At 44.6% G+C, this 25,715-nt stretch overlaps 1 protein-coding gene across 14 annotated transcripts in view; it reads right to left on the bottom strand.

The window, feature by feature from the left end:
* Window positions 1–25,715, bottom strand: part of HUWE1 (HECT, UBA and WWE domain containing E3 ubiquitin protein ligase 1) — a 116,469-nt gene that overhangs the window by 35,973 nt on the left and 54,781 nt on the right. For 10 of the 14 annotated variants that reach the window (XM_061614131.1, XM_061614130.1, XM_061614142.1 and 7 more), the window contains 30 exons: window positions 21,738–21,983; window positions 21,495–21,628; window positions 20,693–20,793; window positions 19,288–19,482; window positions 18,633–18,849; window positions 18,330–18,452; window positions 17,736–17,970; window positions 16,959–17,189; window positions 16,092–16,214; window positions 15,694–15,789; window positions 15,131–15,400; window positions 14,185–14,337; window positions 11,741–11,868; window positions 11,277–11,358; window positions 8,556–8,732; window positions 8,287–8,446; window positions 7,839–8,197; window positions 7,404–7,597; window positions 6,939–7,138; window positions 6,447–6,592; window positions 5,994–6,060; window positions 5,421–5,635; window positions 5,009–5,220; window positions 4,264–4,446; window positions 2,532–2,704; window positions 2,143–2,291; window positions 1,624–1,699; window positions 1,026–1,124; window positions 593–726; window positions 73–244 (listed from right to left, as the gene is read on the bottom strand). In XM_061614131.1, the coding sequence (XP_061470115.1) occupies window positions 73–244; window positions 593–726; window positions 1,026–1,124; window positions 1,624–1,699; window positions 2,143–2,291; window positions 2,532–2,704; window positions 4,264–4,446; window positions 5,009–5,220; window positions 5,421–5,635; window positions 5,994–6,060; window positions 6,447–6,592; window positions 6,939–7,138; window positions 7,404–7,597; window positions 7,839–8,197; window positions 8,287–8,446; window positions 8,556–8,732; window positions 11,277–11,358; window positions 11,741–11,868; window positions 14,185–14,337; window positions 15,131–15,400; window positions 15,694–15,789; window positions 16,092–16,214; window positions 16,959–17,189; window positions 17,736–17,970; window positions 18,330–18,452; window positions 18,633–18,849; window positions 19,288–19,482; window positions 20,693–20,793; window positions 21,495–21,628; window positions 21,738–21,983 (5,050 nt within the window). Of the gene's footprint in view, window positions 1–72; window positions 245–592; window positions 727–1,025; window positions 1,125–1,623; window positions 1,700–2,142; window positions 2,292–2,531; window positions 2,705–4,263; window positions 4,447–5,008; window positions 5,221–5,420; window positions 5,636–5,993; window positions 6,061–6,446; window positions 6,593–6,938; window positions 7,139–7,401; window positions 7,598–7,838; window positions 8,198–8,286; window positions 8,447–8,555; window positions 8,733–11,276; window positions 11,359–11,740; window positions 11,869–14,184; window positions 14,338–15,130; window positions 15,401–15,693; window positions 15,790–16,091; window positions 16,215–16,958; window positions 17,190–17,735; window positions 17,971–18,329; window positions 18,453–18,632; window positions 18,850–19,287; window positions 19,483–20,692; window positions 20,794–21,494; window positions 21,629–21,737; window positions 21,984–25,715 lie in introns of all 14 variants that reach the window. The other 4 variants (XM_061614140.1, XM_061614143.1, XM_061614138.1 and 1 more) reach the window with 3 other exon arrangements.

Below are 25,715 nucleotides of genomic sequence, written 5' to 3'. Positions count from 1 at the left end.
AAAAAGCCCCACAGAATCAGTTGTCAGGATACCACCCATGTCCTATGGCTTTCCCGTTTTCAAAGTTCTTACTGGCGCTGGAGAACATGTTGTCAAACTCTATGATGAGGTCATCTTCACGGTCAAAGCGCTCAAAACGCACCAGTGGAGAGGCATTCATATCAGGGTAGTCTTCATCTAACTCCATCTCAGAGCCATCGTCATCATCTTCCTCCTCTTCACCTTCCTCACCTTCTTCATCATCCTGAAGGGAAAGTTAGCACCAAACACAAAGCTAAGGAAATGATAGCTAGAATAGAGCAACCTGACTGAGTCCTCCACCCTTCACACTTCCACTTTAGTCACTCTCTACCTAGAGCTAGAGACTGAGTCAAGGAAAATTCTGGCTCTCGCACCACACTCTTACCTTAACTAGATACAAAACCCAAATATCATGCTTCCTAGCTCCTATTAATATTGCCTACCCACCAGCTATTACCCTTTGATTACCCTTCCATGTTACTTTGGACATCTGTCCCACAGACTCCTATGTTAAGATCATAAAGCACCCACAGGGAACACTTGTGCACTGTCTTCCCTCCGTTGCCTTCACCTGATCATCTTCATCTTCCTCCTCCTCCTCCTCTTCTTCATCCTGACTATCATCTTCATCTTCATTGCTGCCACTACTGTCTTCCTCCTGGGTGTGCTCCTCCTCATCTTCGGGATCCAGAATATTCATAGAATCTAGAGAAGGTTAGAGAGCGTAGGTATGATGTGTTGGCTCTTGCTAGTTAAGCAAAGATTCTTCTAGCTATCTTTCTGGCAAGATTTCCCTTCACACATCGCTTGTCCATAGGCAAATCCTCACAGAACCAGGTCTCAGAAACTCCCCCACCCCCTTCTTTTAGGTGAGCTCAAGCCTACAACCACCCTTTGGCACCATGCTTGATCTTCATTCTCCTGTACTGACCCCCTTCCCACCTTTAAGGGACTACTATTGGCACTTCTACCAATGCCATGGAAAATTGTAGGCAATGCCTCACCTTCCCTGTTGGCCTGTAATGTGGAAGCCTGGCTCAGATTGGAAGGTGCCTCGTCCATCAACACATCCTCCTGGGACTCATCCTCTCCACTTCGCCCCACTGAAGGACATAAGGGTAGCGTGTAGGACTTAGCAAGGTTATGGAGAAACAACCCTCTCCCTTAAGAGGAACCTCTGGGCTGTCCCTAAACCTTGATGGTAGTGGCCATTTTCTGTGAACACCCATTATGGTTCTGATGTGATGCTGCTTAATACACACTGATGGCAATTTTCTAGACAGTTATAAAGCCAACATGGCAAGATGCTTGCCTCTCAGAGAATCTCCCTCCCACCACCCCAAAAAAAGATTATATAAGAAAGGATCATCCCTACAAAAGGAGAAAAGGAAGCACTAGCATACGCCAGCTACAGTACCCATGCTATGTGGGAAAGAGGAAGAAAAGCAGCTCTCTACCTGATGTGGCTGTTCCATATGAGGTAGGATTCTCTACAGCACAGCAAACAATTAAATTGGTTCCCTCAGAGGCCACACACAGGGGGAATAGGCACAGAGTCCAGAAATCCTGAAGAACAATTCTGATGCTGGGCCTGGCACTCACCTATTATTGTACTGTTCCCTGAGCCACCATCCTGCTCCAATAACTCATCAATCAGGTCCTCCAGTTCATTTTCCACCTAGAATGGTAGAGAGAAACACATTGATGAGCTCCAGTTCCTAATAGCCAAATAAGCCCCAAGACTAAATAAGCTGTGTGACCCTGAGTTCTGAAACACCTGATTCGTGCTCCACCCCAGCCAGATGCTATTCTGCAGATACTCCAGCTTCACATATCACAATCTAAATAAAGCAAAAAAATAAAAAAATAAAATAAAAAATGCAAGTTTCTGCAAAGCACAGCTACCCAGATTTTATTCATTCATTTTAGAGCAAAGCGCTGCATCAAAAACCTTCACTCACACACTCCTCTGCATGTAGCCCTAGTTAAACTGCAGCTTAAATCAACACAAACAGGAATGGAAGTGATCCCAGCAGACGTCACCCACATTCCATGCCTTAAAACCTCTGACCACCTCCTGCATGCAATATAGGCAGTACCCCTATAAGCCACCATCCATACCTGCATTTCTTGTGTGCTCAGCACCTCAGGCTGCCCAGCAATCACCACAGCATCATTTTCTGTTTCACCATCCATGATGTCACCATCTGTGACTTCTGCTTGGGCAACATCATGGTCCTCCTCAGGGGCCTCTGCTTCCCCACTCTCTCCTGCAAGTCACAAGAGTGCCAAGATCTTAAGATTACCCTCCCAAAGTCGCCTTTCAATTATCTTAAGAGGAAGACAGATTAATGGAGACAAATAATGGGAGAAGGCAGAGGAATTCCTAGCCAGGGAAGGCAGAAAGCAGCAGATGTAGAGAAGCTTATTACTGGAAGAGGTTAAAGAAAAATGGTAGAGAAGAAGAGGTACACACAGCCCATAAACTATGGATGCTGAAGACTACATACCTGCATCTTGCTGGCCACTGTTGACATCTTGTGCTGCTCCCTGAGCATCCTGTTCTGCTTTACTCTTGTTCGAGGCACTTTTGCTGCCAAAGAGACTGCTGGGCTGATTGACAATTCGTGATAGCGTCTCCAGGGGTTTCAAGGCTGCATTCACTGTGTTGGCCATGTTGGGACTTGGAGGGAAATACAAACACAGAGATGAGTTCCCAGACTGTGACCAATGATCTTAATAGCAAAGCCAGGCCATTACGCAGTTAATCATAGAATCATAGAGTTGGAAGAGGCCTTGTAGGCCATCGAGTTCAACCCCCTGCTCACAGCAGGAAATCCACAGCTAGAGCATCTCCCGCAGATAGCTGTCCAGCCTCTGCTTGAAGACATCCAGCGAAGGGGATCCCACCACCTCCCTAGGCAGTCGGTTCCATTGCCGAACTGCCCTTACTGTCAAGAAGTTCCTGCTAATGTCCAATCTGAATCTACGCTCCTGCAACTTAAAACCATTAGACCTAGTCCTACCCTCTGGGGCACCAGAGAACAAATCTGTACCCTCCTCTATGTGACAGCCCTTCAGGTACTTAAAGAGTGCAATCATGTCACCCCTCAGCCTTCTCTTCACCAGACTGAACATGCCAAGTTCCTTCAACCTTTCCTCATAAGACTTGTTCTCCATACCGGCTATCATCCTCGTCGCCCTCTTCTGAACCCGCTCTAACTTGTCTATATCTTTCTTAAAATGAGGCGCCCAGAACTGAACGCAGTATTCCAGATGAGGCCTGACCGATGCAGAATATAGTGGGACTATTACTTCCCTCGACCTGGAAACTATAGCTCTGTTTCTGCAGCCCAAAACCGCGTTTGCCTTTTTTGCCGCAGCATCACACTGCTGGATCATGTTCAACTTGCGATCCACTACAATTCCAAGGTCCTTCTCACACGCACTACTGCTAAGCCGGGTATTTCCCATTCTGTACCCGTGCATTTTGTTTTTGTGGCCTAAATGCAGAATCCTGCATTTGTCTTTATTGAATGTCATTTTATTAATTTCAGCCCAATTTTCTAGTCTATCCAGGTCCCTTTGGATTTTATTCCTGTCTTCCATTGTGTTAGCTATCCCTCCCAGTTTCGTATCATCCGCAAACTTCATAAGGCTTCCCTCCACCCCATCGTCTAAGTCATTAATAAAAATGTTGAAGAGTATCGGCCCCAGGACAGAGCCCTGTGGCACTCCACTCGAGACCTCCTTCCAGTCCGAAGCAGAGCCGCTGACGACCACTCTTTGAGTATGGTTTTCCAACCAGTTGTGAATCCACCTGACAGTATTTCCATGTAGTCCACATTTGACCAGTTTGCTAATCAAAAGGTCGTGGGGGACTTTGTCAAACGCTTTGCTGAAATCTAGATAGATGACATCTACAGCATTTCCACCATCTACTAAGCTAGTGACCCGATCAAAAAAAGAGATGAGATTAGTTTGACAGGATTTTTTCTTGACAAACCCATGCTGGCTCCTTCTAACCCTAGCTAGGCAAAGGGAAGAGAAAGCTGAGTGAGATGAGAGGATATCATGTTTCTGGCTCGCTCAGTATGGCAATACACTGTGTTTTAGAGACAGGAAACAAACTTTACCCAATGCAAAATCTTAATGAAAGTCAAAGAACTTGGGCCTTGCCTTTGCCCCCTACACAAATTGCTTCATATCACCCCTGATCATGAATGAGGCCCCACCACATACCTGGACAGATCAAGACTATGAGGCACCCTGGCCAAATCATTGACCAGCCCCTTCTTGAGGAAGAGGCGGATAATGTTGTTCATGCCATTATGTTGGGTCTTGGCTGTGGCATTGCTGTAGAAGCTGGAGGTGGATGGACATGATTCCATGATGGTGCTGATGATGCACATGACTGCTTGCAGCCTAGAGAGATTCAAAACAAAATGTTTCTGCACTTCCAGGATAGTATAATGGAGAGCAACTCCTGCAGCATCTTTCCCCCACACCCAAAGTCCTGTGACAAGAAGGCCCTTCTTTCCTGCCACAAGTAGACTAATTTAAGATTGTGTTTTTAAATTTGTGTATTTGTTTTTAATGTTTTTAATTGTTGTAAACCGCCCAGAGAGCTTCAGCTATGGGGGGTATACAAATGTAATAAAATAGTAATAATAAAAAACAATAATAGAAACGAAAACTCCCATCATTCCTGCCTATTGACCATGCTTGCTGGGGCTGATGTGAGCTAGTGTTCCACAGCTTCTGGAAGGCCGCAGGTTCTTCATTCCTGGTTTAGGAGGCGCTGTATCTGAAGTTTTACACTACTAAGAAGAAATACCATTTAGTCATGACCTTTGCTGGGACCTACTAAAACCCATGAATGCCTGGATCGAAAGGCTACAAGAACCTATGAAGTCAGAGCGATAATACTGCAAGATATTATATACTCTCTCAAATGCCAATTCATCCTCAACATATCCCATCTCACCTGGCATGTTTCTCGGTGCTCTCGGTCATGGCCAGCGCCCGGCCCAGGGCTGCCTTCACTTCATTCACCAGGGCCACCTGGGCATCTGTGCCACTACCTGCTGCAGCCAAACTGGCTAGGAAGAGACGAGCCAGGGCTGGTGTATCTTTGTCTTCTGCGTTCTGGGTGTGAGGGAGCAAATGGTCCAGGACAAAGGCCAATACACTACAGTCCTGAAAGGATACAGCCAAGAGATTAGTAGCAAGAGCAAGTTTGCAAGGCCCAGACTTCTTTCTTCACCAGCAACCCGCCCTTCCTAGCAGTCTCCCCAAACTCAATTCTTTTTTGCTCCCCACTGCAATCCAGGCGTTCTGGCCCCAAAGTTATTCTACCCCAACTCCCAATCCACAGCACTGCTCACAAGATTTCTCACCTCCTTTATGAGCTCAGACTGGCCCACGGTGTAGTTGTAGTTGGCAATTAAGGTAGCAATGCCAACATATGAGCGCACAAGCTCTGCTAACAGCCTCAAGATAGTGGAGGTGGGCATGAGTGGCTTGCTTCCCTTAGCCTTTTGCTTGTTCTCCTCTGCTGCTTTATCACCCTCCTTATCTTTCTTGTTTTCTCTTGATTCTTCAGGAGTGGAGGCTGTGAGCCAGAAGGGGAAAGATGAACCAGTGAAAGAGCTGCCACCCCCAAAAAAGCACCAAGTTTCAGGACATATGGTTTCAGTACAACAGAGGGGGCAGACCCTACCAAGGCAAAAGTCTGACCTCACTTTGAGATTCCAGGAAAAAGACTGAGGGACCCCATCTTTACAACAAAGACAAGAGAGACCGACTCCCTAGCACTTGATGTGATTGAGGCATGGGGATGTCATTTGGAGGTTATTTTAATCAGAGACTAGTATTTCCAAATGCAGGAAATCTTCAAGGGAGATCTCCTGGAGAGGCTTTAGACACTTTTCCTCAGCTTGGTGGTGTGTCAAATCAAAGATGGTACTTACCATCTCCTTGGGGAGTCCCAGACTGGGGAGTCTCAGCAGCTGCACTATCAGCAGCAAAGACCTGAGCCTAAAGAGGAAGAACAAAGGCAATGAACAAGATGGTGCTAAATAATCTAAAATGCACAAAGCACAGAGGGAGTGGATCTCCTGTGGAGTTCCACATGACTACAGATTTCACTGCCATTTACATGTGGAGCAACAGAGGGTGCATATGCAGGGCTCTCAAATAATGAGAAGTCAGGGGAGCAGTCAACTTCTGAACAATGTTTCAGATACACTCAACCAGTCCAAATTCTTGACAAGAAAAACTAAATAAAAGCCCTGTAAAATGAATTGTTATGGGATCTACAATACTGCTGCGGAAATGTACATGGATCATTCAGAGAATCACTCAATGAATTCAAGGGCTGAGGTTACTGTGGGCTTTTTTTTGTTTTTATTTTGTGGACTCACATTGATGCCAAAGCCCGTCTGAGAATCAAAGTCACTACCCTGGCGGGTTAAAGAGCGGTACTGTTGATACATGTCATCTCCAATTTCTTGCAGGATTTGGCTCATCTCTTGATTAGTACTGCTTGCCTTGGGTTCAGACTTGTCCGCTGGAGAGGGAAAATGAGATCATGTTCATTATTGGGATTGTCTCTTCAGAGAGCTGTTACACATACATACAAGCATGGCAAATTGAAAGTGTTTCTGTTCAAGAAGGTAGCATGTTTATCTTACACCCATTTCCACAATCATAAAGACTTGCTGAAAGGAAAGTCAAGGGGCATTTTGTTACTAGCCTTTCAGGGGAATAGTGGAATTGGCAATACTGTTTCAGCTTTAACACTGTACATAGCGTGGAAGAGAAAGGACTGACCAGAAGGAAGTTCCTAGTCAGAAGATATGATATCCTCAGCAATAAGAAGCTCTTGGTTCCCACATGCATAGAAATTTCCTTACCATCCTGTCCCAGACATGTACCTTCACCAGGGGCATGGTAGGCAGCCAGAGCATTCAGCATGTCATAGATCACCTCCTTGATAGTGTCAGGTATAACAGGCAGTGCTGAGGGTTTCACTGGAGTGGTTTTTACCAACTGCACAGCATTGGGGCCCTTGATCCGCAAGTTCTCGAACTCGTCATCAGAGGCTTGGGGAGCAAAAGGAGAAAGAATAAAAAGAACTAGAGCAGCCAACACTAGTAATGGGACCTGCAACTAGGGAAGGGAAAGGGCTTACTTTTTTGCCATTTGTACATCTGTTTTTTCTTGGAGAAGGGGAGGTGGGCACAAGACTACTATGGGATCCATTCCTCTCCTATAACCCTCCACAAGGATGAAGATCCTTGTTCTGACACGTGTGTAAACACACACAGCATTAGCCCAGTCACTGCAGGAGAACCAGCAGGGTTCTGAATTACTTACCAGTACCAGAGCCACGGGGAGCAGGCAGGGCAATGCGAATACAACCATTGGCCACCTCAGTGAAGATCTCAGGGTTGCGGCAAGCAGCTGGGCCCAGCACTCGCAAGATGTAGTTGATCTCCCGAGAGCCCAAACTGCCTGACACCACACCTGAAGTGGTGCTGCCTGCTCCACTGGTGGCTGCTGAGCGCACAACCTGAAACATATAAAAATAAAGAGCATGTGTTAAAACTGGCAACTGAAAAAGCCAGTGCTATTGGACAACCCAACAGGGATCTCAGAAGCCCAAGGAAACCCAACCAACTAATAAAGCAGCAACACCTTCTATATGCTGTGCTGAGCAGAGCCAAGCCTCATTAGTATGCAGTGCCTACAGAGAAGGAACCTATTAAGGCTCCACCTTCTCTATAGTGCAGTTCGCATGAGGCAAGCCATACCTTCTCCATGGTGTGATGCAGTGTGCAGGGGTCCTCAATGATGTGTCGGAAAAGAAGGGTGACAAGAGGTGTGAAGCCGTTGAAGCCAGAGCTCTGTGTTAGGCCCAGGATCATGCGTGTACTCTTGAGCTCAGCAAACATCATGGCATACTTGTGGTGGCGGGTGAGGCGCAGACAGAGGCGCAGCGTGGCGTGCAAAGTGTCCGGTTCCACAGGAACACCCAACATGCTGACACAGGCACGGATTAACACTGTAACCATTTCCTCCGTCAGGCCCTGGATGAGGATTTCTGATGGTTTGGCTTCTTCTGAAGGTGCTTCCTTCTCTGGGGCTAAGCTTTCAGCAGGAACAGGGCTATCTGATGAGGGAAGATAAAACAGATCTGAGGATAAAAGTCCATTCTCCTACTCTACAGGTAATCTGGTAGTGAGAATATGTATTTGGTACCATTTGCTTTCTCCTCCTTAGGCTTGCTTTCCACCTCCTTCCCTTCTTCCAAGGTCCTCTCCAGTTCTTGTCCATTGCCCTCTTTCATACTTTTGCTAAGCCGGGGCACCCTGAGCAAGGTCAACATTACTGGACGCCTATTCCCAGTTTCTTCATTCACCTGCGTATTCGGGAAACAGGAAGGGAGCTTAGGAACACCATAACCCATGTGTCTAGCCCAATCCAACCATTTTAGCAAACTCCCAGGACGATATACCCAACAACTATACCTGCACCATTGTAGTGAATTGCACAGTATAGCGCCGACGACCAGCAGTGAAGCGAACACTGGTCTCTCCCGCTTTCCATGCTGTGTCAATAGTACTGTTGTTGCTAGCACTATAGCTACACCAACGGCCTGAACGATCATCAAACCAGCGCCAGTTGTTGCCATTGGCCTGGAGGTACTGGGGAGAAAGAACACAGATTCTTAGCAGTTCTAGAGCTCTAGTGCAATTCTATACATATCTATGCAGAAACGAGCTGTATCAAATTCGACAGGACTTGATCCCAGTTAAGGCAATTTGGGATTGTTGCCCAGATGTAACAGTCTATTGTGAAGGAATAGAGGCAACCCTACTATGAAACAAGACCATCTGTAGCAGGAGACATTGACCTATACTAAGGGACAACGAATTTTGAGTTTAAACTTGTAGCAGAGTGGCAGTGGGGTGCAGGGACAGAAAGGAGCACCTCTTCAAAGATGGGACTGGCTGTTGCATGCATCACTGCAAATTGTATCCCATGACACTTCTTACCGGCACCCCAGATTACAATCGCGGACACAACTCTGAACTGCATACTATTGACCCACTTCCCTGCTGATGTGGTAAGTACCAGCAAGAAAGTATGTGCATGCACGCATATATATGTATTTCTTTTCAAATGTCTTGCTAAACTTAATTTCTTGAGATCAGGTTCCGTATAATCAAAGTCTGAAATGTTTTTTCAAGACATGGAGCAATTTCTCTTGATCATTTTTTTAACAGAGGAGCTACTGTAGTACAGAAGCACTCCATTTACAAACTCCTCTAAACTTGTAAGTGTAGTCTACATGGTTCCTAGCATTAATCACCTGATCAACACGACTGTTAAAGCCAAAGGTGTTCAACAGGCAAACTAACCTGGCGGACATGCTATTTTAATATTCTCTGTTAAGTGTGATATTGGGTTATAAAGCTGATCTTTCTTAAGGTGACAGATTAAGGAAAAGATTATGGTTGTAGAAAAGCACTCTGCACATGCTCAAAAGTACCCACATGTTTTTATTTCATAAATTTCTAGCAATTAAGATATGAATAGAGTGCATGATCTGTATTTGTCTGACCTTTTGAAAAAGACTGAAATACCGAATTTCAAAGAGTCGTCTGGTATCTTGCAGACTGTAATATAAGCAGCATTCATGGACTACAGCCCACTTCATCACATTCATCTGATGAAATGTGCTCTAGTAGCCAAGGACTTTTGCTACAATGCATCAGTTAACCTCTAAAATGCCACAAGACTCTTCGTTGCAAAAGATTAACACAGCTACCCCTCAGGAGTTTGCCCCATTCTCTGTTTCCTTATTTTTATTTTTGCATGTTTGTTTGGTGAGCAGCTCCTTCTAGGTTATGCACTGGAAATGGAGAGAAAATGAAATGCAAACTCCACTGCAACAATGATTGTTGGAAAATAATTATAGCCATTTGGATATATGGAGCAGATTGATTTTTACAGCCTTGAATGATATGTCAGGAGAACTAGAATGCCTTTATACATGCATTTGTCGTGGATCCATGTACACCAGTTCAGGTGAGGAGGCATGGCACCATTTATATTTTGTACCTCTAACACCGAAATGTTTGGGGTCAGTATTATGAGGGCACTTAAAAAAAATCCATACCAAAAAAGTATTAGATTAATCAGATTGGTCGCTTGCTACTCAAAGGTCTCCAAGCGACTTACAACATAATTAAAAGCCAAAATAAAATAAAATAAAAGCCACTTAAAGATTTTTCCGTCTGTTGTAGCAATTCTAATGCCCTGTGCTAGGTGCTGTATGATTTTTAATATTTTAATTGTATTTTGTTGTTTCTTTGGTTTCTTACATTGTATTTTATTGTATTATAATTTGCATTCCATAGAATTCAGATTCTAATACAATCAAATATAAGAAATTAAATAAAAATAAAACACAGTTAAAAATCACTATGAATATTTAATGTGGATGTGCTGCAGACCATCAGAAGAAAGCTTGCAGACCAGTTTGGGAACCCCTGCTGTATGCAAAAAGTCAAGATAGGAGCACTTCACTCCCATTGTCGCAGCCTTGGGACATGCCTTGAATACTAGTGCTGATTTCTGTCTGTCTGGCCATTAAGCTCTTGGTAGAATTGTGAAGGCCCCAACATCTCTAAATGCTCTTATTATAGATCTAGGACAGTATGCGTGACTCTGGTTGCCATATCTCAAAATGATATGGCTTGACTGGAGTGTGTACAGAAAGGGGCACATAGCTCAGCAGCAGAGCACCTGCTTTGCATGCAGAAAGTCCTAGGTCCAATACCCAGCATCTCTGGTTGGGCTGGGAATGTCACCTGCCTGAAACCCTGGAGCACCACTGCCAGTCAGTGTAGACAGTACTGAACTAGATGGACCACTGGTCTGACTCATACAAGGCAGCTTATGTATGTGAATATGTCATACATAAAAACAAAAATAATCACCACTTCCATATAGCCACAGAAAGCTTTGGCAGCAACTAATACAACAACAAAATCTATTAACAAAAGTAATACTTCAGCGTGAAATATCCTGGGACTGTGCCTACATCTCCTACTCTTAAAACTTATGCCAGAGTTTATTTGCTCTGTGCACTCATAATTCTATAGTAGCCAGGACTCTCTTCCAGTCTCCTTTGTAAGAGCCTGCACTTCCCACACTACCACCACCAAAGCAGCAGTTCATACCTTGTTCATCTGGGCCCTCCTCTTGGAGGAGATAGCTGTCTTCTCATAGAAGTCAATCAGCAACAGCACTGGGGTGATCCATCTATAGGAGGCAAGTTAATTAGGCCAGGTAAGGCAACAAATGTTGCATCACATGGGCTTGGCCTAGGCCAAGATACAGCAGCCATATTCAGGACTGCAGTCCTGCTAAGGAAACAACAGCATGACCTACTGGCCTTGAAACAACATAGAACAACATTTTAGACTCAAGAAGGGAGGCAAAACAGATTTCATTCCGGGTCAGTAATGGCATCCAGTGCAATCAATTTATATAATTTCATTAGGTCCTATTATAATATTATAAAACTTGTAGCACTGCCTCACATGTGCTCCCAGGAGCAAAGCCTGGGTGCAGCATAAACATGTGGAAAAATAAAGCCTGGCTTAGGGTTTCCCAGCTCTGCCCAATCCTGTTTTTTGCTTACTTTGGTGTCTGCACTTCCTTCTGTTCTTTGGCAGCTTGCAGACAGGGCTGGACCACTTCCAAAAGCTTGATCAGAACATTGAGGATGCCACTTGACTCCACCACACGAGCACATGGCAATTTGAGTTCCTGCAGGTAGATAAAAGCAAGGAGGTTAGCAACCATGCAGCAGATGGGAACTAATCAGGACGCCAACTGACTATTGCATTCAAAGTTCTAAGGATTATCATGGCCATATAGCCAAGTGAAGGGGAGTTCAAGGCATTTTATTTTCAAATGTACACTTTACTGTACCAGGCCCTCAAAGCAGTTCCCATCTAACAGCATGCATCAACCTTCTCATCCACAATTTATGACAGAGTTTAGATGACTGAAATGTTCAACTGTCTTGTACGAATTCCCCTATCCCACACAAGTATAATTTAATACAGCCTTCCTCAACGTGGTGCACTCCAGATTTTTGGCCTACAACTCCCATCAGTCCCAGCAAGCATTTGGAGGGCATATAGTTGGGGAAGCCTGGAATAACAGAATGCAATATGCAGCTGTGTTCTCTATAGCTATTTGAAGTTTAGTATTCAGAATTTTTTAAAGTTTGAATGAGTTCTGTATACTTGTAAAAGGAAGAATTTATAAAAAGTATCAATTGCATTAGATAAATTTATTATTTTGGATTTTATTTAAAAATATACCGCTTAACATACAGATGCCTAAGCGGTTACAATTTAAAACACTCAATAACAAATAAATAAATAAAATACAATTAAAACAGTACATCATCATCATTTATACAACTCATGACTGGGACACACTACTGGGAAAGCCAGTGTAAATAAGAATGTCTTAAGGAACCTAAACTAGCATTTAAACAGCAGTAGAGCCATCAGAGTATCAGCCACCAGCTGATCATGCACAGTCTTCACAAAGCCAAGCAAATTCTTTTAAGAGGGAATTTGGTAAAGATATCCTTCCTGGAAAGGGAGTTCCATAGGACAGGCACTATCACCAGGAACACCCTCAATCTATGCTCGCTAGCCAAGGTTTGGAGCAAGGCATGCTCAGACTATTTCAACGGATAAGATGAACTTATTGGATGAGACACTAGCTTCAAGTATGTAGGACCCAGGCCATTTAGAGTTTTAAAAAGGTCAAAACCAATTCTCTGAATTGGGCTCAGAAACTAACTGGTAACTAGTACAAGTTTCCAAGAATAGGTAGAACAGGATCCCTACAACTGGCCCCACTCAAGCATCAGGCTACTGCATTCCGCACCAACTGATGTTTCCAAACACTTCTCAAAAGACAGCTCCACAGAGTGCATTACACAATTCAACCTCCAGGTGAGCTCCATATTGCCCAGAAAGAGGTATAACTGGCACAAGAAAACAAAGCCGTAGCACACCCACTCAGCTGGCCATAGCTCCCACCTGAGAATCAAGTAGTAAAGGAAGGTCCAGGGATACTCCCAACCTGTAGGACTACTCCTTCAAGGAAGCACAATCCCATACAGACCTAGGCAGGCTGCCAATTCTAGACCAACTGACCTCAGCGACCACTAATACCTTCACCATATCCAGATTAAGCTTAAATTATGTCCCCTTATCTACCCCATAACTGACTTCAGACACCTGTTCAGTGACTCCACAACTCTCTGGGGTTTGAGGGAAAGAAAGTATTGTTGGATTTTATGATCTCTTTCAGTGGCTTCATGCAGATATTAAATAGCACATACACAGTAAGATTGCTGCCTGTGGCGTCCCTTAGGATCCCTTGCTCAGCATCATTCTTGACAAAATCTCAGGTGTCAAAGGCCAGGATAAAGAGGTGCGTCTTCAGCATTTGCTGAAAACTGTACAATGAAGTTGCCAGATGGACCTTGGTGGGGAAGGAGTTTCACCAAAGAGAACTCAGGGGTCACCACAGAAAATGTCTTCTCCTGAGCACCCCCCCTGAGGGTGGCAGAACTATCAAACGGGCTCACTCTGCTGATTTCAACACCTGAAAGGGTCTATAGGGAAGGAGGTGGTATTTCAGATATGTGGGACTTAAGTAGTTTAGGACTTTAAATACTAGTGTGAGCACCCTGAATTAGGCCCGGAAATGAACTGGCAACCAATGCAGCTGTTTTAAAATAGGAGTTATAGGAGATCTAAAGAGAACCCCAACCAGTAATCTGGTTGCTGCATTCTGAACCAGTTAAAGTTTCCTCATCTTCAAGGGCAGCTTCACGTACAGTGCATTGCAATAATCACATTTGGAAGTTACCAGAGCATGGAGTACTGTGGCCAAGTAATCTCTGTCCAAAAGGGGCTGAAGCTGGCGAACCAGCCAGAGCTGGAAAAAGGCACTCTTTGTCACTGAGGCCACTTGAGCCTTCAGTGACAATGCAACATGGGATGTGGGTAACTGGTTTGGGGAAAGGCCCCTTCTCCATCCTTGGCTTACCTCAAAGAGTAAAGTTAACAGCAGGATCCGTGTGGCCAGATTGGAGGCCTGTGGGAGGGTAGCCATCTGGCTGATCCATTCTGAGACAGTCTTGGTATCACTAGTGGTGAGGGGCAGAGCTGCTTTTATGAGGACATCAGCAGCTTCCCACACCTGCCAAAGAAAGGGTGTGTTATCAATGGAATAGATGTCAATCAGCAAGACCATCTCTCTCAGTCAGTAGCCTTGGTCCCCTACAGAACATCCAGAAACACAATGGCACTAAGATATTTGCTCAGAAGCCTAGAATGCTGTGGCCCACAGGCATCTGGTGGCAAACCAGAAGCTAACTGTTCTAAAATTCAGAGATAACTGAGCACACCAGAAAGAGCTAAGCCTGACCACTACGAACCCTTATCGGAGCCATGCTTTTGTTAATTTGCCACATCTTGGGACTCTCCCCTCACCCAGAGCTACTTTAAACATGGATTCTTCCCATACAGATAACACTTCTATTTTAAGATAGGTGTATAGTTATGTGAATGCTTCTTAACTGAGCTTCTCACTATGTACACAAGGTGAAAGACATGTTATATTCAGCCAGGTTCTTGGTTTCTCCTACATAGATATATCAAGCACCCTTAGAAGTCGTGGCATCCAGCCCACATATTGCTCCAAAAATCAGATGATATTTGTCTTCTATGGTCTTAAATCCAAGTTCTAGGTGAACCAAATGTTTGCAGCCTGCTGCCATCCAGCTTGTTCCTGGAAATCAGGAGATCTCATAATTTAAGGAGTTGGAGCAGCCTTTTTCTGTTTTAGAGCATCTAGGATAATCACCTAGGCTAACAGAGCCTGAGGTATTGCAGTCTTGCTTGGCGCAAGGATAGCACAGGAATGGACTGTGTATTGTCCAGAACTCCTCCCACTGAAAAGAGATCAGGAGGGCCTTGGCAGAGCTGCTTACCTGATTCACCACTTGTTTCAGGATCATGTCTCTGTAGTCAGCCCCATTGCGTTTAATGGCAGTCATGATGAGGTCACAGACACGGTACACCGTGTCTGGCAGCTCATCCAGCAGGTGGAAGCAACCAGGAAGCATTGTGTCTGTAAAGCTGTGCAACTCTTCTTGCTCCAGGGGTTCGGCATCCTGGAACTTCTCCAGACATTTTGCCTCCTCCTCCTCCTGCTTCTCCCTAGCCTTACGTTCTTCCTCCTCTTTTCGGCAAGCAGCTTCCTAGACAGCAGAAACAGCTTGTTAGAAATATGGCTTTCACAGTCTGTGAGACGCATAAGCCCATCTTCCTCAAGGATAAGCCACAATTCCACTGCTATTTGCAGCTGTCCTATCATCATCAATGAAATTTGGGCCGTGGGCTTCACATTCACATGACCACAGGTTTTTATCACAGTTCTGCAACCTTTGAATTTTAGGATGCAGCACTCCCACGCACACCTGGCCTCCTTCCAAGAACTTCATGAGTGCTCTTTCATCCAGCACTTTATGGACTTACAGTGTGGCATTTTTACCTCTGGTGATTCAGCTCTTTGGTCCATGGGGATGTCTTGTCCCAGTGACATAGCAATGGCCCTCATCATTTGATCTTCTTCAGACATACTCAGATCCTGCCACACAACCAAGAAACAGGACTGTGAGGTTACAGAACCCAACCCAATGTTTGGCTCAAGGAAAGCTAGAAAAGATTTCCACAGAGTCTACAGAGCCTGAACTATAAATTCATGCGGAAGTAGAACTACCCTTTGGGTACAGTGATTAAGCAATCCACCTAGCCAAATACATCACAGCTATACTTTAAATTAGTCAGTGTTTGCAGTATGCCATTTCCTCCAGAAGCGCCAAACTGGAGAGAGTGGCAGCTCAGGAATATGTCCACCTCTACTTTGTTTTAGCTACTAAGTGGTCTTACCCTCACAACCCCACCCATAAGTGGTGGAGGATGGGTCAGCAGATACTCTGTGGCTTGTTCCATAGTGCTGGTGTTCAGCAGAGCTTCCATGGCATGCTCCCGTGTAAAGCCCATGTCCATCAGCTGAAGAGGGAGAGAGACAGACACATGTTTTTAAGAAGATCAGAAATGCAGACTAAAGAGATGATCCTTGAAGACACAGTTTAAGATAGCGATGGGCTCCGTTCTGCAATAATCGGATTTGCCATACGATTAATTATTATTTCTGATAGTCTCTATCTTTGCGGAGAGAATTCCGCCCCTGGTTTCCCGTTCATTTCTTCTTTTTTTCCCAATTCATTTTTTAAAATTTGCTTTGAAATAGATAGCGTGAGCGATACTTTTATTGATGTATTCTCTATGTGAGCTCTTCAAATGTGTATTCCCTCTTACTGATGTCAATGAAGTGTTGATTGTAACTGACAGACAGAAAGCAGCAGGGGACAATGAAGTGTTGATTGTAAGCAACAGTGGAGAAGACACTAGCTTGATTATCTGCCTTAATCTGCTCTGCAATGCACTTGAAAAGGAATGAAAACAGGCAATAATTACAGAGTTCAGAATAAAGATTGATACCAGTGGAGACTTGTGAATAAATAGCGATTATAATATTGATAATTCTCTGCAAAGCAGAAAAAATATCAGAGATTGGAAAACAGAAAATATATTGGAGGAAAAAGGAATTGCACAGTTAATGACTACTAGAGGGCCACACTTAAAAACGTGAGGATTCCATCCCTAGTTTAGGAGGAGTTCATCATATTCCTGGATAGGAGGCCTTAGGACCAGGGTGCTGTTTGTGGAATACTGGAGTAAGTTGATTTCTACCTGCTGTAGCTGCTGCTGGTTCACCTGAGGCTCCCTTCGGGCACCGCCCTCCTCTTGCCCTGCCTCTTCTTCACTGCGTGCTCCTTCTTTCTCCTTGCCAAGGCGCTCACGGATGACTGGCTCCCCACGAAGGATGTGGCACAAGATGGCCAACATGGACTCTGCCATGCGTCCTCCATACACCTTCAATGGCTTGCGGTTCCACAAGTTCTTGATGCAAGTGAAGGCTGCCTGCATCACGGAGAAAAGGTTAGCAAGCTTAACACTACATGGGTTACCTTTCTTGGGAGTGGAAGGAAGGGCAAGGTGAGTGGGGATCATTTGGGTGCATGGGCTAGAAGTGTTTTTTTAAAAACACGAAAGAGCAAGAGATTTCTCAGTATGGTACATTCTGCACCAACTAGCAAATTCTGTGCTTGCAGGGAACTGTGCTACACAAAACCCTCCCAATGGGAATAAACAGACTTAAAGGTGAATAATTTAGTCTTTATAAAGCATTTTGAACCCTCTAAGGTGTTCAATGAACTTGGCTATTATAAAGCATACTGAGAACACCACATCTTCTTCCTACTGGGAGGAAGAGTGAGATATAATTTTAACAAATTAATAAAGAAATAGGAAGTTAATAAAACTGACCTAACACTATTTTTTAAAAAAATCTGAACTTATCAGAGAGATTCTATCATAGTCAAGTCATATTGCACCAGATTTTGGTGTAATGGAGTCTAGAGACCTACACTACTGTAAGCCAAATAGAGAGTTGCTTGAACAGCTTACCTTCTGTGTTACCACAAGGAAACGTAGGGCACTGAACTGCAAGTAGTTCTGCCCGCCTGGCAGCTTGGCAGGCAATGAATGGGGAGACTCCAGCACTGTGGTAGGATTCACCATTTTCTCCACCAGCATAAGCCAGGCATCCAGAAACTCCCCTGTGCCATCAGGCAGGTCTGGATGTTCCAGGCCTTCAGCAACAGGAACTTTGCCACCCATGGAGAGAGCCCAGTTAAATGTTCTAGAGGGAAAAAGGATTGAAGACACTATACAACCAACAGTTACAGTCTCTAATCATTTGGACATGAGTGTTTTTCTACAGGATCCAACCAATGTCATGCATCTGGGCCCCATCTATTGATCTTACAACTGACTTGAAAGCTACTTCTCACATATTTCCTTGCGCCACCTTCATCAACCACACAACCTTAACTGTTCATTAGCAGTGGGTATTACTATGAAGCAATGGACTACAGAAGCCTTAGCTTTTCAATCTCCTTTTTTGACAACGGCACATAAAACTACTCTTTCCTGAAGCTTCAAACCCAATCTTCATACTTTGGGGCTAGACAAAGCAGTATGCAGTAGATAAATGCTTACTCAAAAAGTGCGTTGTGGCCCCCAGAGCATAAGAATTTCTGCAGCATAAGGTGATAGGGATACTTCCTTTCATCAAACAACATTGGTGAGGTGAAGCCCACAGAACAGATGAAAAAAGTCAGCCTAGAAGAAAAAGATTCAGACAGTCAAGCCCTCCACTGCGATGATCCTGCAAGATTAAACATTGTATCCCTAGAGTCCAACACCATGGGAAGAGTATAAACAAGCATCCTGCCCTGAACCCTCCTTCTTTCCTGCAAATGTTTTGGGACTAGAGATCAACTTATAGTAGGCAGGACTCACCGGAAGCGGGGTGTAGGTGTGTAAGGTGGGGGCTGCCAGGAAAGCCCCTTTGTGAGTAGCTTGGTCAGTGCTGATGCTGTTGAGCGAGCAGCTGGTGTGGGAGCAGTAGTGGTGCTAGCGGCATGGTGGCTCCGGCGCTGTCGTACTGGAGAACCCACACACAGCTTGACCAGCAACCCAAACAGTTCAGCCAAGGCACGGCCTAACCTAGAGGAGGCTGAGATACAGACAGAGAATGAAGAATGTATGTTCTTTACTTGCAGGAACTCTTGGCAGAGTAAAGTGAGCTAAAAACCAAGAAAACGTTGCATGTGGTGTTAAAACCTGGGAGGTTTCAGGCCTTAGCATAATTTCCAGTTGCCTATTTTATTAATAACCATAAACTCCTCTCTGCAACTTTTTTTAAAAAAAAATAAAATAAAAGGTAACCCAACATCCAAACACACCAGATAGCTTCACTAAGGGAAGGGACATGTCATCTTCTGGTGCCTTCTATTTGTAATCTGCCATGAAAAGAAAAACAAGGAGCAAAATAGCACATGATTGCACTGCCTAGGTAAGGACAGAATCACAGCTTGAACTCTGACCTCCAGTTGCTATATTTTGCTTAAGCTCTTCTCCCTTTCTGTAACCACTCCCAATATTCTGCTCTCACCTGACAAGAGGGGCTTGATCTGTTTGATCCTGGCTGCCATGGCAGGAGTGATCTTTGACTTTCCCTTGGGATCAGAGGAACTGGGCTCATCCGTTTCCATGGGTGCCAGTGTGTCACCATCGAGACCAATTCCTTCAAGCAGGCCTTGGGCAGAGGCCTCCATGCTCCCAGTTGCCACTGCTTCTGGATCACCATCTGCAGGAAGGATGTGTGAAATTACTAGCCTCATGTTCTGCCAGATTATCTAGAACCATGGCTCTGCCACCCTATTTCCCACAATCCTATGTAGGAGGAACTGACAGGCCATAAATTCAAATCTGCAATCAAAAGGTCCTGAATGGAAACTTCACTGAAGAATGCAGATTCACCAGTCAAGTTCAGAAGCTAGGAAAGGGAAATTTCTTACACTGAGGCTCCCAATGTGGTGCCCACAGATGCCAGAATGTCCACTGGAACCTTCCATGGAACCCATGAAAGTTTTCAGTAAACACCCCTTAAAAATCCACAATGCACAAGACACTGCTTGTACATCCTGCTCAGTTCCTGTTTGCACTGACACAGCCTCTCCTACACTGAACACATCCCCTTAAGCATGACTACATCATTGGTGTCAGGACTGGACACCCACCCTCCCAACCATTCTGAACACAGGAGAGGTGCAAAGAGCATCTGTGAGCAAGTGCACTGATGACCAATGTAGATGCCTTTTCCCCCCACCCCCCATTGACTGGGGAGGGCACACTTGCACCATTTTGTGGCCCTGTCTTTTTTATCTAGATCTAGATATCTTCCCCTGATCGTTCAGATGTGGTAGATATTTTGTATTATGCCACTCCTCACAGCAACCATTTTCTGACTAGCACCCACAGCACTCTCAAAATTCCAAGTGTGTCCACTGGCCCAAAAAGGTTGGTGACCCTATCTTGAACCACTGATAGTCCAAGTGAACTGGAAAATGAGGTGTCCAGAAATGGGTTTTTAAGGCCATACTTCCCCAGGGGGCACATTAATTGATCTTTCAGTGCCACCTGAATTGGCACAACAAAGCATCCACTGCAGCTCAGACACTAAAGTTTGAAATATTCATAGTATGCTGATGCTAGGGCATGCAGTACCCTTTGTTTTGTTTGCCCTGCTAAGGCCATCGTCTTACAAGCCCTGAAGAAGGTGCAGTGATGTGTGGAATAGGAGTTTTAAGGCCACACAAAGTATGCCTCAGAAGGCTGACAATGCCCTTGGTGTTTTCAGACACCAAATATATAGGAGCTGGGCTGCAACAGAGATCTTCTGCAACCACGTTCATGTTGCACTCCACAATGACCATAAAATCAACATTCCTGTAGAGCTGCTACAGTATCTGATACGCTCACCATAATGATGCAGAACACCTGCCTCCCAGCCATACCTGATTTTTTGGCTCCCTGGGTGGCATTGGGGGCTGTTTTCTCTTCCTTTGGCACCAGCTTCTGCATGTCAGCCTGGCCAAATTCACAACCTGAAGGCAAACTGCAAGCATGAAAAGGTAAGACACTGCTACAATTGGTGATGATCTAGCAGGGCACACCAGATTACATCACCATAGAAAAGCGTATTGAGCAATATGCAGCAAGGGAATGAACTACTCTTTATGTCTTCCTTAACAAGAAGCACAGAAACCAGGGATAACCGAAGTTACCCTACTCAGCGCTGAAGTGCTCATGGCCCTTGGGCTGGATCAGCTCCTCTCCACATTTCCATCTGACTCTCTTCATTCCCTCCCATGCTCGTGATCAATTTAGCCTCATCAGCTTTTAGACTGACTGGAAAAATCTGGCTCAGGAGGAACTGGAATTGCTGGGCATGCTCCACAGCTCCTAAATGGATCCAGGAAATAGGTCAGAGCTCACTTCAACAACAGATGAGTCCTTTCCCAAGGCTAAAGAGGTAAGATGGATTGCTTTTCATGCTGCCTTTGCTTGCCTAGAGCAGATGAAAAGAGGGCTTCCACTTTGCTATATTCTGTTACATATACACTTCCAATTTGTACCCTAAAGGGATCCCCACCAAGGCTAAGTTTTTTAGCTTTCTCAAGCCTCAGAAATTTTGTGAGCCAAATGACTTTTTGGAAGACATCAACCTAGTTGCTGTCCACCTCAACTTTAGGAAGTAAATGATAAAACCATCTGCCGCTGCCAACCCAAGCTTCTCAAGTACCAAATGCCCCATACCTGTTTGGTGTACATAGTGACAGCAGCACAGTGCTTTCCCATACCAGGGAACAGTACAGTTGGCTCAACTTGCTCAGCACACTCAGGCCCAACTGCGAACCCCACTGGTTTACTGAAATGGCTCTGATCTCACTCTGTAAGGGAAGAGATTGCATACTGCTAAGTGGCCAGGGTAGGCTCTGCTGACAGAAAGCAGCAGCCAGATCTGGTGGATTGTTGACAGGGTAGGGGAGCAGCTCTTACCTGTCCTACCCGGCAGGTATGCACAAACATCATGATGTAAGCATGGGCAGCCGTCAGGGCATGAAGTAAGGGCGTGGCCTGGGCCGAGAGGGTGGCATCAGCCACATTGCCAGCACATGCCAATTCCCGCAGCAGGACTGAGCCACCAGGTGCCTCAATGGGCCGGTGTAGAGGCTCCAGGGAAGACAGAATGGAGTCCAGCTGGAGCAGGCCTTCCTGTAGGACTTTCGGCTCATGAGATAGTGTCTAGGATAGAGAAGATAGACAGTGCCATCCATCAAACAGAGTTCAATAAGTGCAGATCTCTGCCTCAAAACCACCCACTACACCAATCTCTGGTTCAGTATGTTCAGCTTACAGTAGTGGCCTATGGCCTATTGGACACCTAGCAGCACTCAGAAGATATCCGACACCCTCTCAGGGAAACACTGGAAACTTTTATAGGTGTTAAGGCCACATTGTCAAAGTTTAGTGATTTAAGGCTCAGAGCAGCAGATATAAAAGATAATGTTTCCCTGCTAACCAAGCTAGTACCTCCATATACCAGCTCGCCCACTAGCGTGGCTTAAGGAACAAGTGCATAGCCTTGCACTGCAAACCCACCCTCTAAGCAACAAAGTCAGAATTAGAAGAGCTGCATCTGATCATAATACAGCTGAGGTGTGGTTTCTCCAAGTCAAGAGACCACAGCATACTTAAGTCTTTCAGCTGCCTGCTCAAGCTAATAGAGAGGTTGAGCTGCTGCTGCTGCTGAGAACACAACAGTCTTGATTATGTGGTTTAGTCCATGATGGGATGGCTATCTAAACCCTTGCCACAACAGGATCTTTGATACATGACCTTTTTGGTCCCTTGCAGCCATCTGTTTCAGTAAGTATTGCTTAGATTTGCAGAGAAGTGTACCAGTTAAGAAAAACAGTGCTATGTGGGCCACATTCATTAGGGTGCCCAAGGAAGGCCAATTCTGATTAGACACTCAATACCACAACAAAAAAAGTTATAGCAAGCTGGTACACTGAATGAGAAAAACAAAGCACCTCAAATTCACTGCTCTAAGCAAGTTCTGTGCATTTCAAGGTTTAATTATCACCACTCCTCAATTGTCAAAGTTAAGCTAGCCTTCTTGAAGAGATGAACATGATCATCGGGCCAATCATGGATATATAAACACGTTGCAAGGCAACAAAGCCTGTGATATAGCACTCCCCAAAACATCATTATCTTACTCAACAGAGGAACACACTGAATGGAAGCATGGGGGTGGGGGGAGAAGAGAAAGGCTGTGGGTAAGTGGAACAATACGGGCATACAGGTGGACTCAGATATCCTCAGAAGAAAACACTAACTGATAAGAAAGACCCGACAACTGCATTTCAGTTGTATAAATGTACATCTTCTGAATCCACAGGCATCCCAATGTTCAGAAGCCAAGCATGACATTATACTCAGAACTTAGAGGTAGTTTAGCAGTCATGAACAGATGAGCACCAGAAGGTTGTAGGAGATGCTGCCACAATTTATTCACCAATCAGTGTTCAATGTACTGACTGGTTTAGATTTGGCTGTTTCCGCAAACACAAAGCTCCTTCCCCCAGCTCACATTCAAGTATACATCTTGGTTTTATGCAAAGTGACACATGCTCTACAACTAATCAACTGCCCTCCATCCACCTAAACTGGATGGCACCTGGATGGTCACTGTGAGAAGAGAGTGCTGGACTCTGATCCAGCAGGGCTCTTATATTCCAATGTGGCCTAAGGTCCAGGAACCAAGTACCATGTCATTCACTGGGCTTTTTGAAGACAAGCAATACTTTGAATGCCACTGCAAGTGAATGTTCAACATTAAGAGAGGAACTGGGTTCCAATGAAGTGGATGCCAAGGCAGGCAGGCATTTCATGGCCAAGGCTTATTTGAAACTACCAAGACTTGTAGCCAGCAGGTTATAGCACCAAGACTGAATTCACAGAATGCTAAGATTGCTGTCTGCTATCCTTGCAACCCTCACAGGACATAGTTTGAAGGGAGGAAACAGGCCAGCAGTGTGCCTTATTACTAATCACTGACAAGCAGTGGCCCTGCATCATTGCTTAGACTAGAGCTTATATAGGGTAGCCTTAACAGTCTTGCAATTTCATACTATGTCACCTGGAAAGATGCTATTAGAATGAACTTCAGTTAATTTGCTAACCAGCAACAGCAGAGACCATTCACTCATTGTCTTACTACATTCTCACTGTGTTACTATATTCTTCTATATGCCAAAGCTAGAAGCCTGGTCCCAGGCTATGGTCTGAAGGCACATGAGGGCAGCTCCCTGCTGAAGCTAAGCAGGTCAGGTCTGGTCAGTGCCTGGATGGAAGACCTCCTGGGAACCATATGTAAGCCACCTTGGGATTCTATCATGAAAAGAAAGGTGGGGTATAAATGTAATAAATAAATAATAATAAGATGAACATTTGTTGATTATTTTGTTGAAAGTATGACATTTACCTAAGGAACAAATTTTAGAGTGCTTATCTAGGAGAAACCAGCATGGTCTGTTATATTGCTTTGAGGGTTAAGAATATTTTTGGCAATGCTGCTAAAATTGCAGTAACAGGTTTGTTAGTGTTTCACTTCCTTGATTACTGTATCTTATGGATGATGCAACGTTTACTAGGGAATCTGCCTGAGAACCAATGTCAGCAAAAGGGCTACACAACTGCTTTTGACCAAGTAATGGTGGTGATCACTGTTTTTAGGTTTATTGTTCCTTCGACACTGTTAAGAGAGGCCCCTGCTTAACCAGAGCAGGAGCGTCATAAAGACCAAACTTAATTTATAGGGTGGAGGAAAATGCTAGGCCACAAGTCTGTCTGGAAACAGCTCTCTCTAATATGGGATCACTTCCTTATATTCCTGATGTGTGGTGAGTATTTAAAATGCTAAAGGAAACAAACTAAACCAACAGATGATGTGGCTAAACCCCAGCGAGCTCTGGCACAAATTAAGTCCAAGTAGTGATTTCATATAATTGAGATTCATATGATGATCAGTTTATTAGTACTACTTCACACCCTGAAATGTGGCACTGCCACCTCATGAAAGCATTGTCATTTGGCAGCTTTTAACTGCTTGAACTAATCACCAGTTTGTCTAAAACTGCTTCATCCAGAGAACAGTCATCTCCTTAAGAAGAATGTTTCATCAGAAAAGGCTATAACAAGGGCCGAGTGTACTCTGTGCTAAAAAGAAACTAAACATTCTGTACCAACATAGCACAAGTTCCACAACCCCAAAAGCTACACTTTGCAACTAATATAAATTATGCAAGCCAAACAAATCTGTATGATTTATTTTGCATAATCCTGCAAGCGTTTTTTGTTGAAGCGTAACTTATTCTGCTTCAGAAAGTCATATGGAACAGCCAACTAAAACAGAGCACTGAAGCCCTGCTCCGAGGTAACCTTACCCTATCACTCCTGACTTGAGGTTTCACAGGGACACATACCCTCAAGATGCATCTTTGCAACCATACAATTTGTTGCTGTCATCCCCCCCCCCCAAAGAAAGTCAAATAAAGACCCAAGATTCTTGGGAAACGGAATACTGCAAAATACATCATGAATACATTCTGCAGATTTTCCATGCTCCTATAAAATTGCAGCACGTGCAGTCTTGTTTAGAGTGATCTTCCCAACATGAGATATGTTACCCATTCTCCCTTTTTGCTTTTCTAATTTGAATTTCTCAAAATCAACTAGTTCTGCAACTCCATCCAGGTGACTTAGTCTTGACACACTGGTCCTTCTCTGGCAATATAGGAAAATTATGCATGTGACCACAAAGAATTCAGGGAAAGGTACAGAGGCCCTCTGCGGCACTACATTTCTCAAAAAGCACTATTTCCATGAAAGGACTTCCTTGCCCTTTGAAAGTAAGACACTACTGTGATAAGCTGTAATGGCACAGTCAACAGAAACTTCTAGCAGGTG

This window comes from Rhineura floridana, chromosome 3, assembly GCF_030035675.1.
Source record: "Rhineura floridana isolate rRhiFlo1 chromosome 3, rRhiFlo1.hap2, whole genome shotgun sequence".
Classification (NCBI taxonomy): domain Eukaryota; kingdom Metazoa; phylum Chordata; class Lepidosauria; order Squamata; family Rhineuridae; genus Rhineura; species Rhineura floridana.
This window is presented reverse-complemented; position numbering and strand designations above follow the sequence as displayed.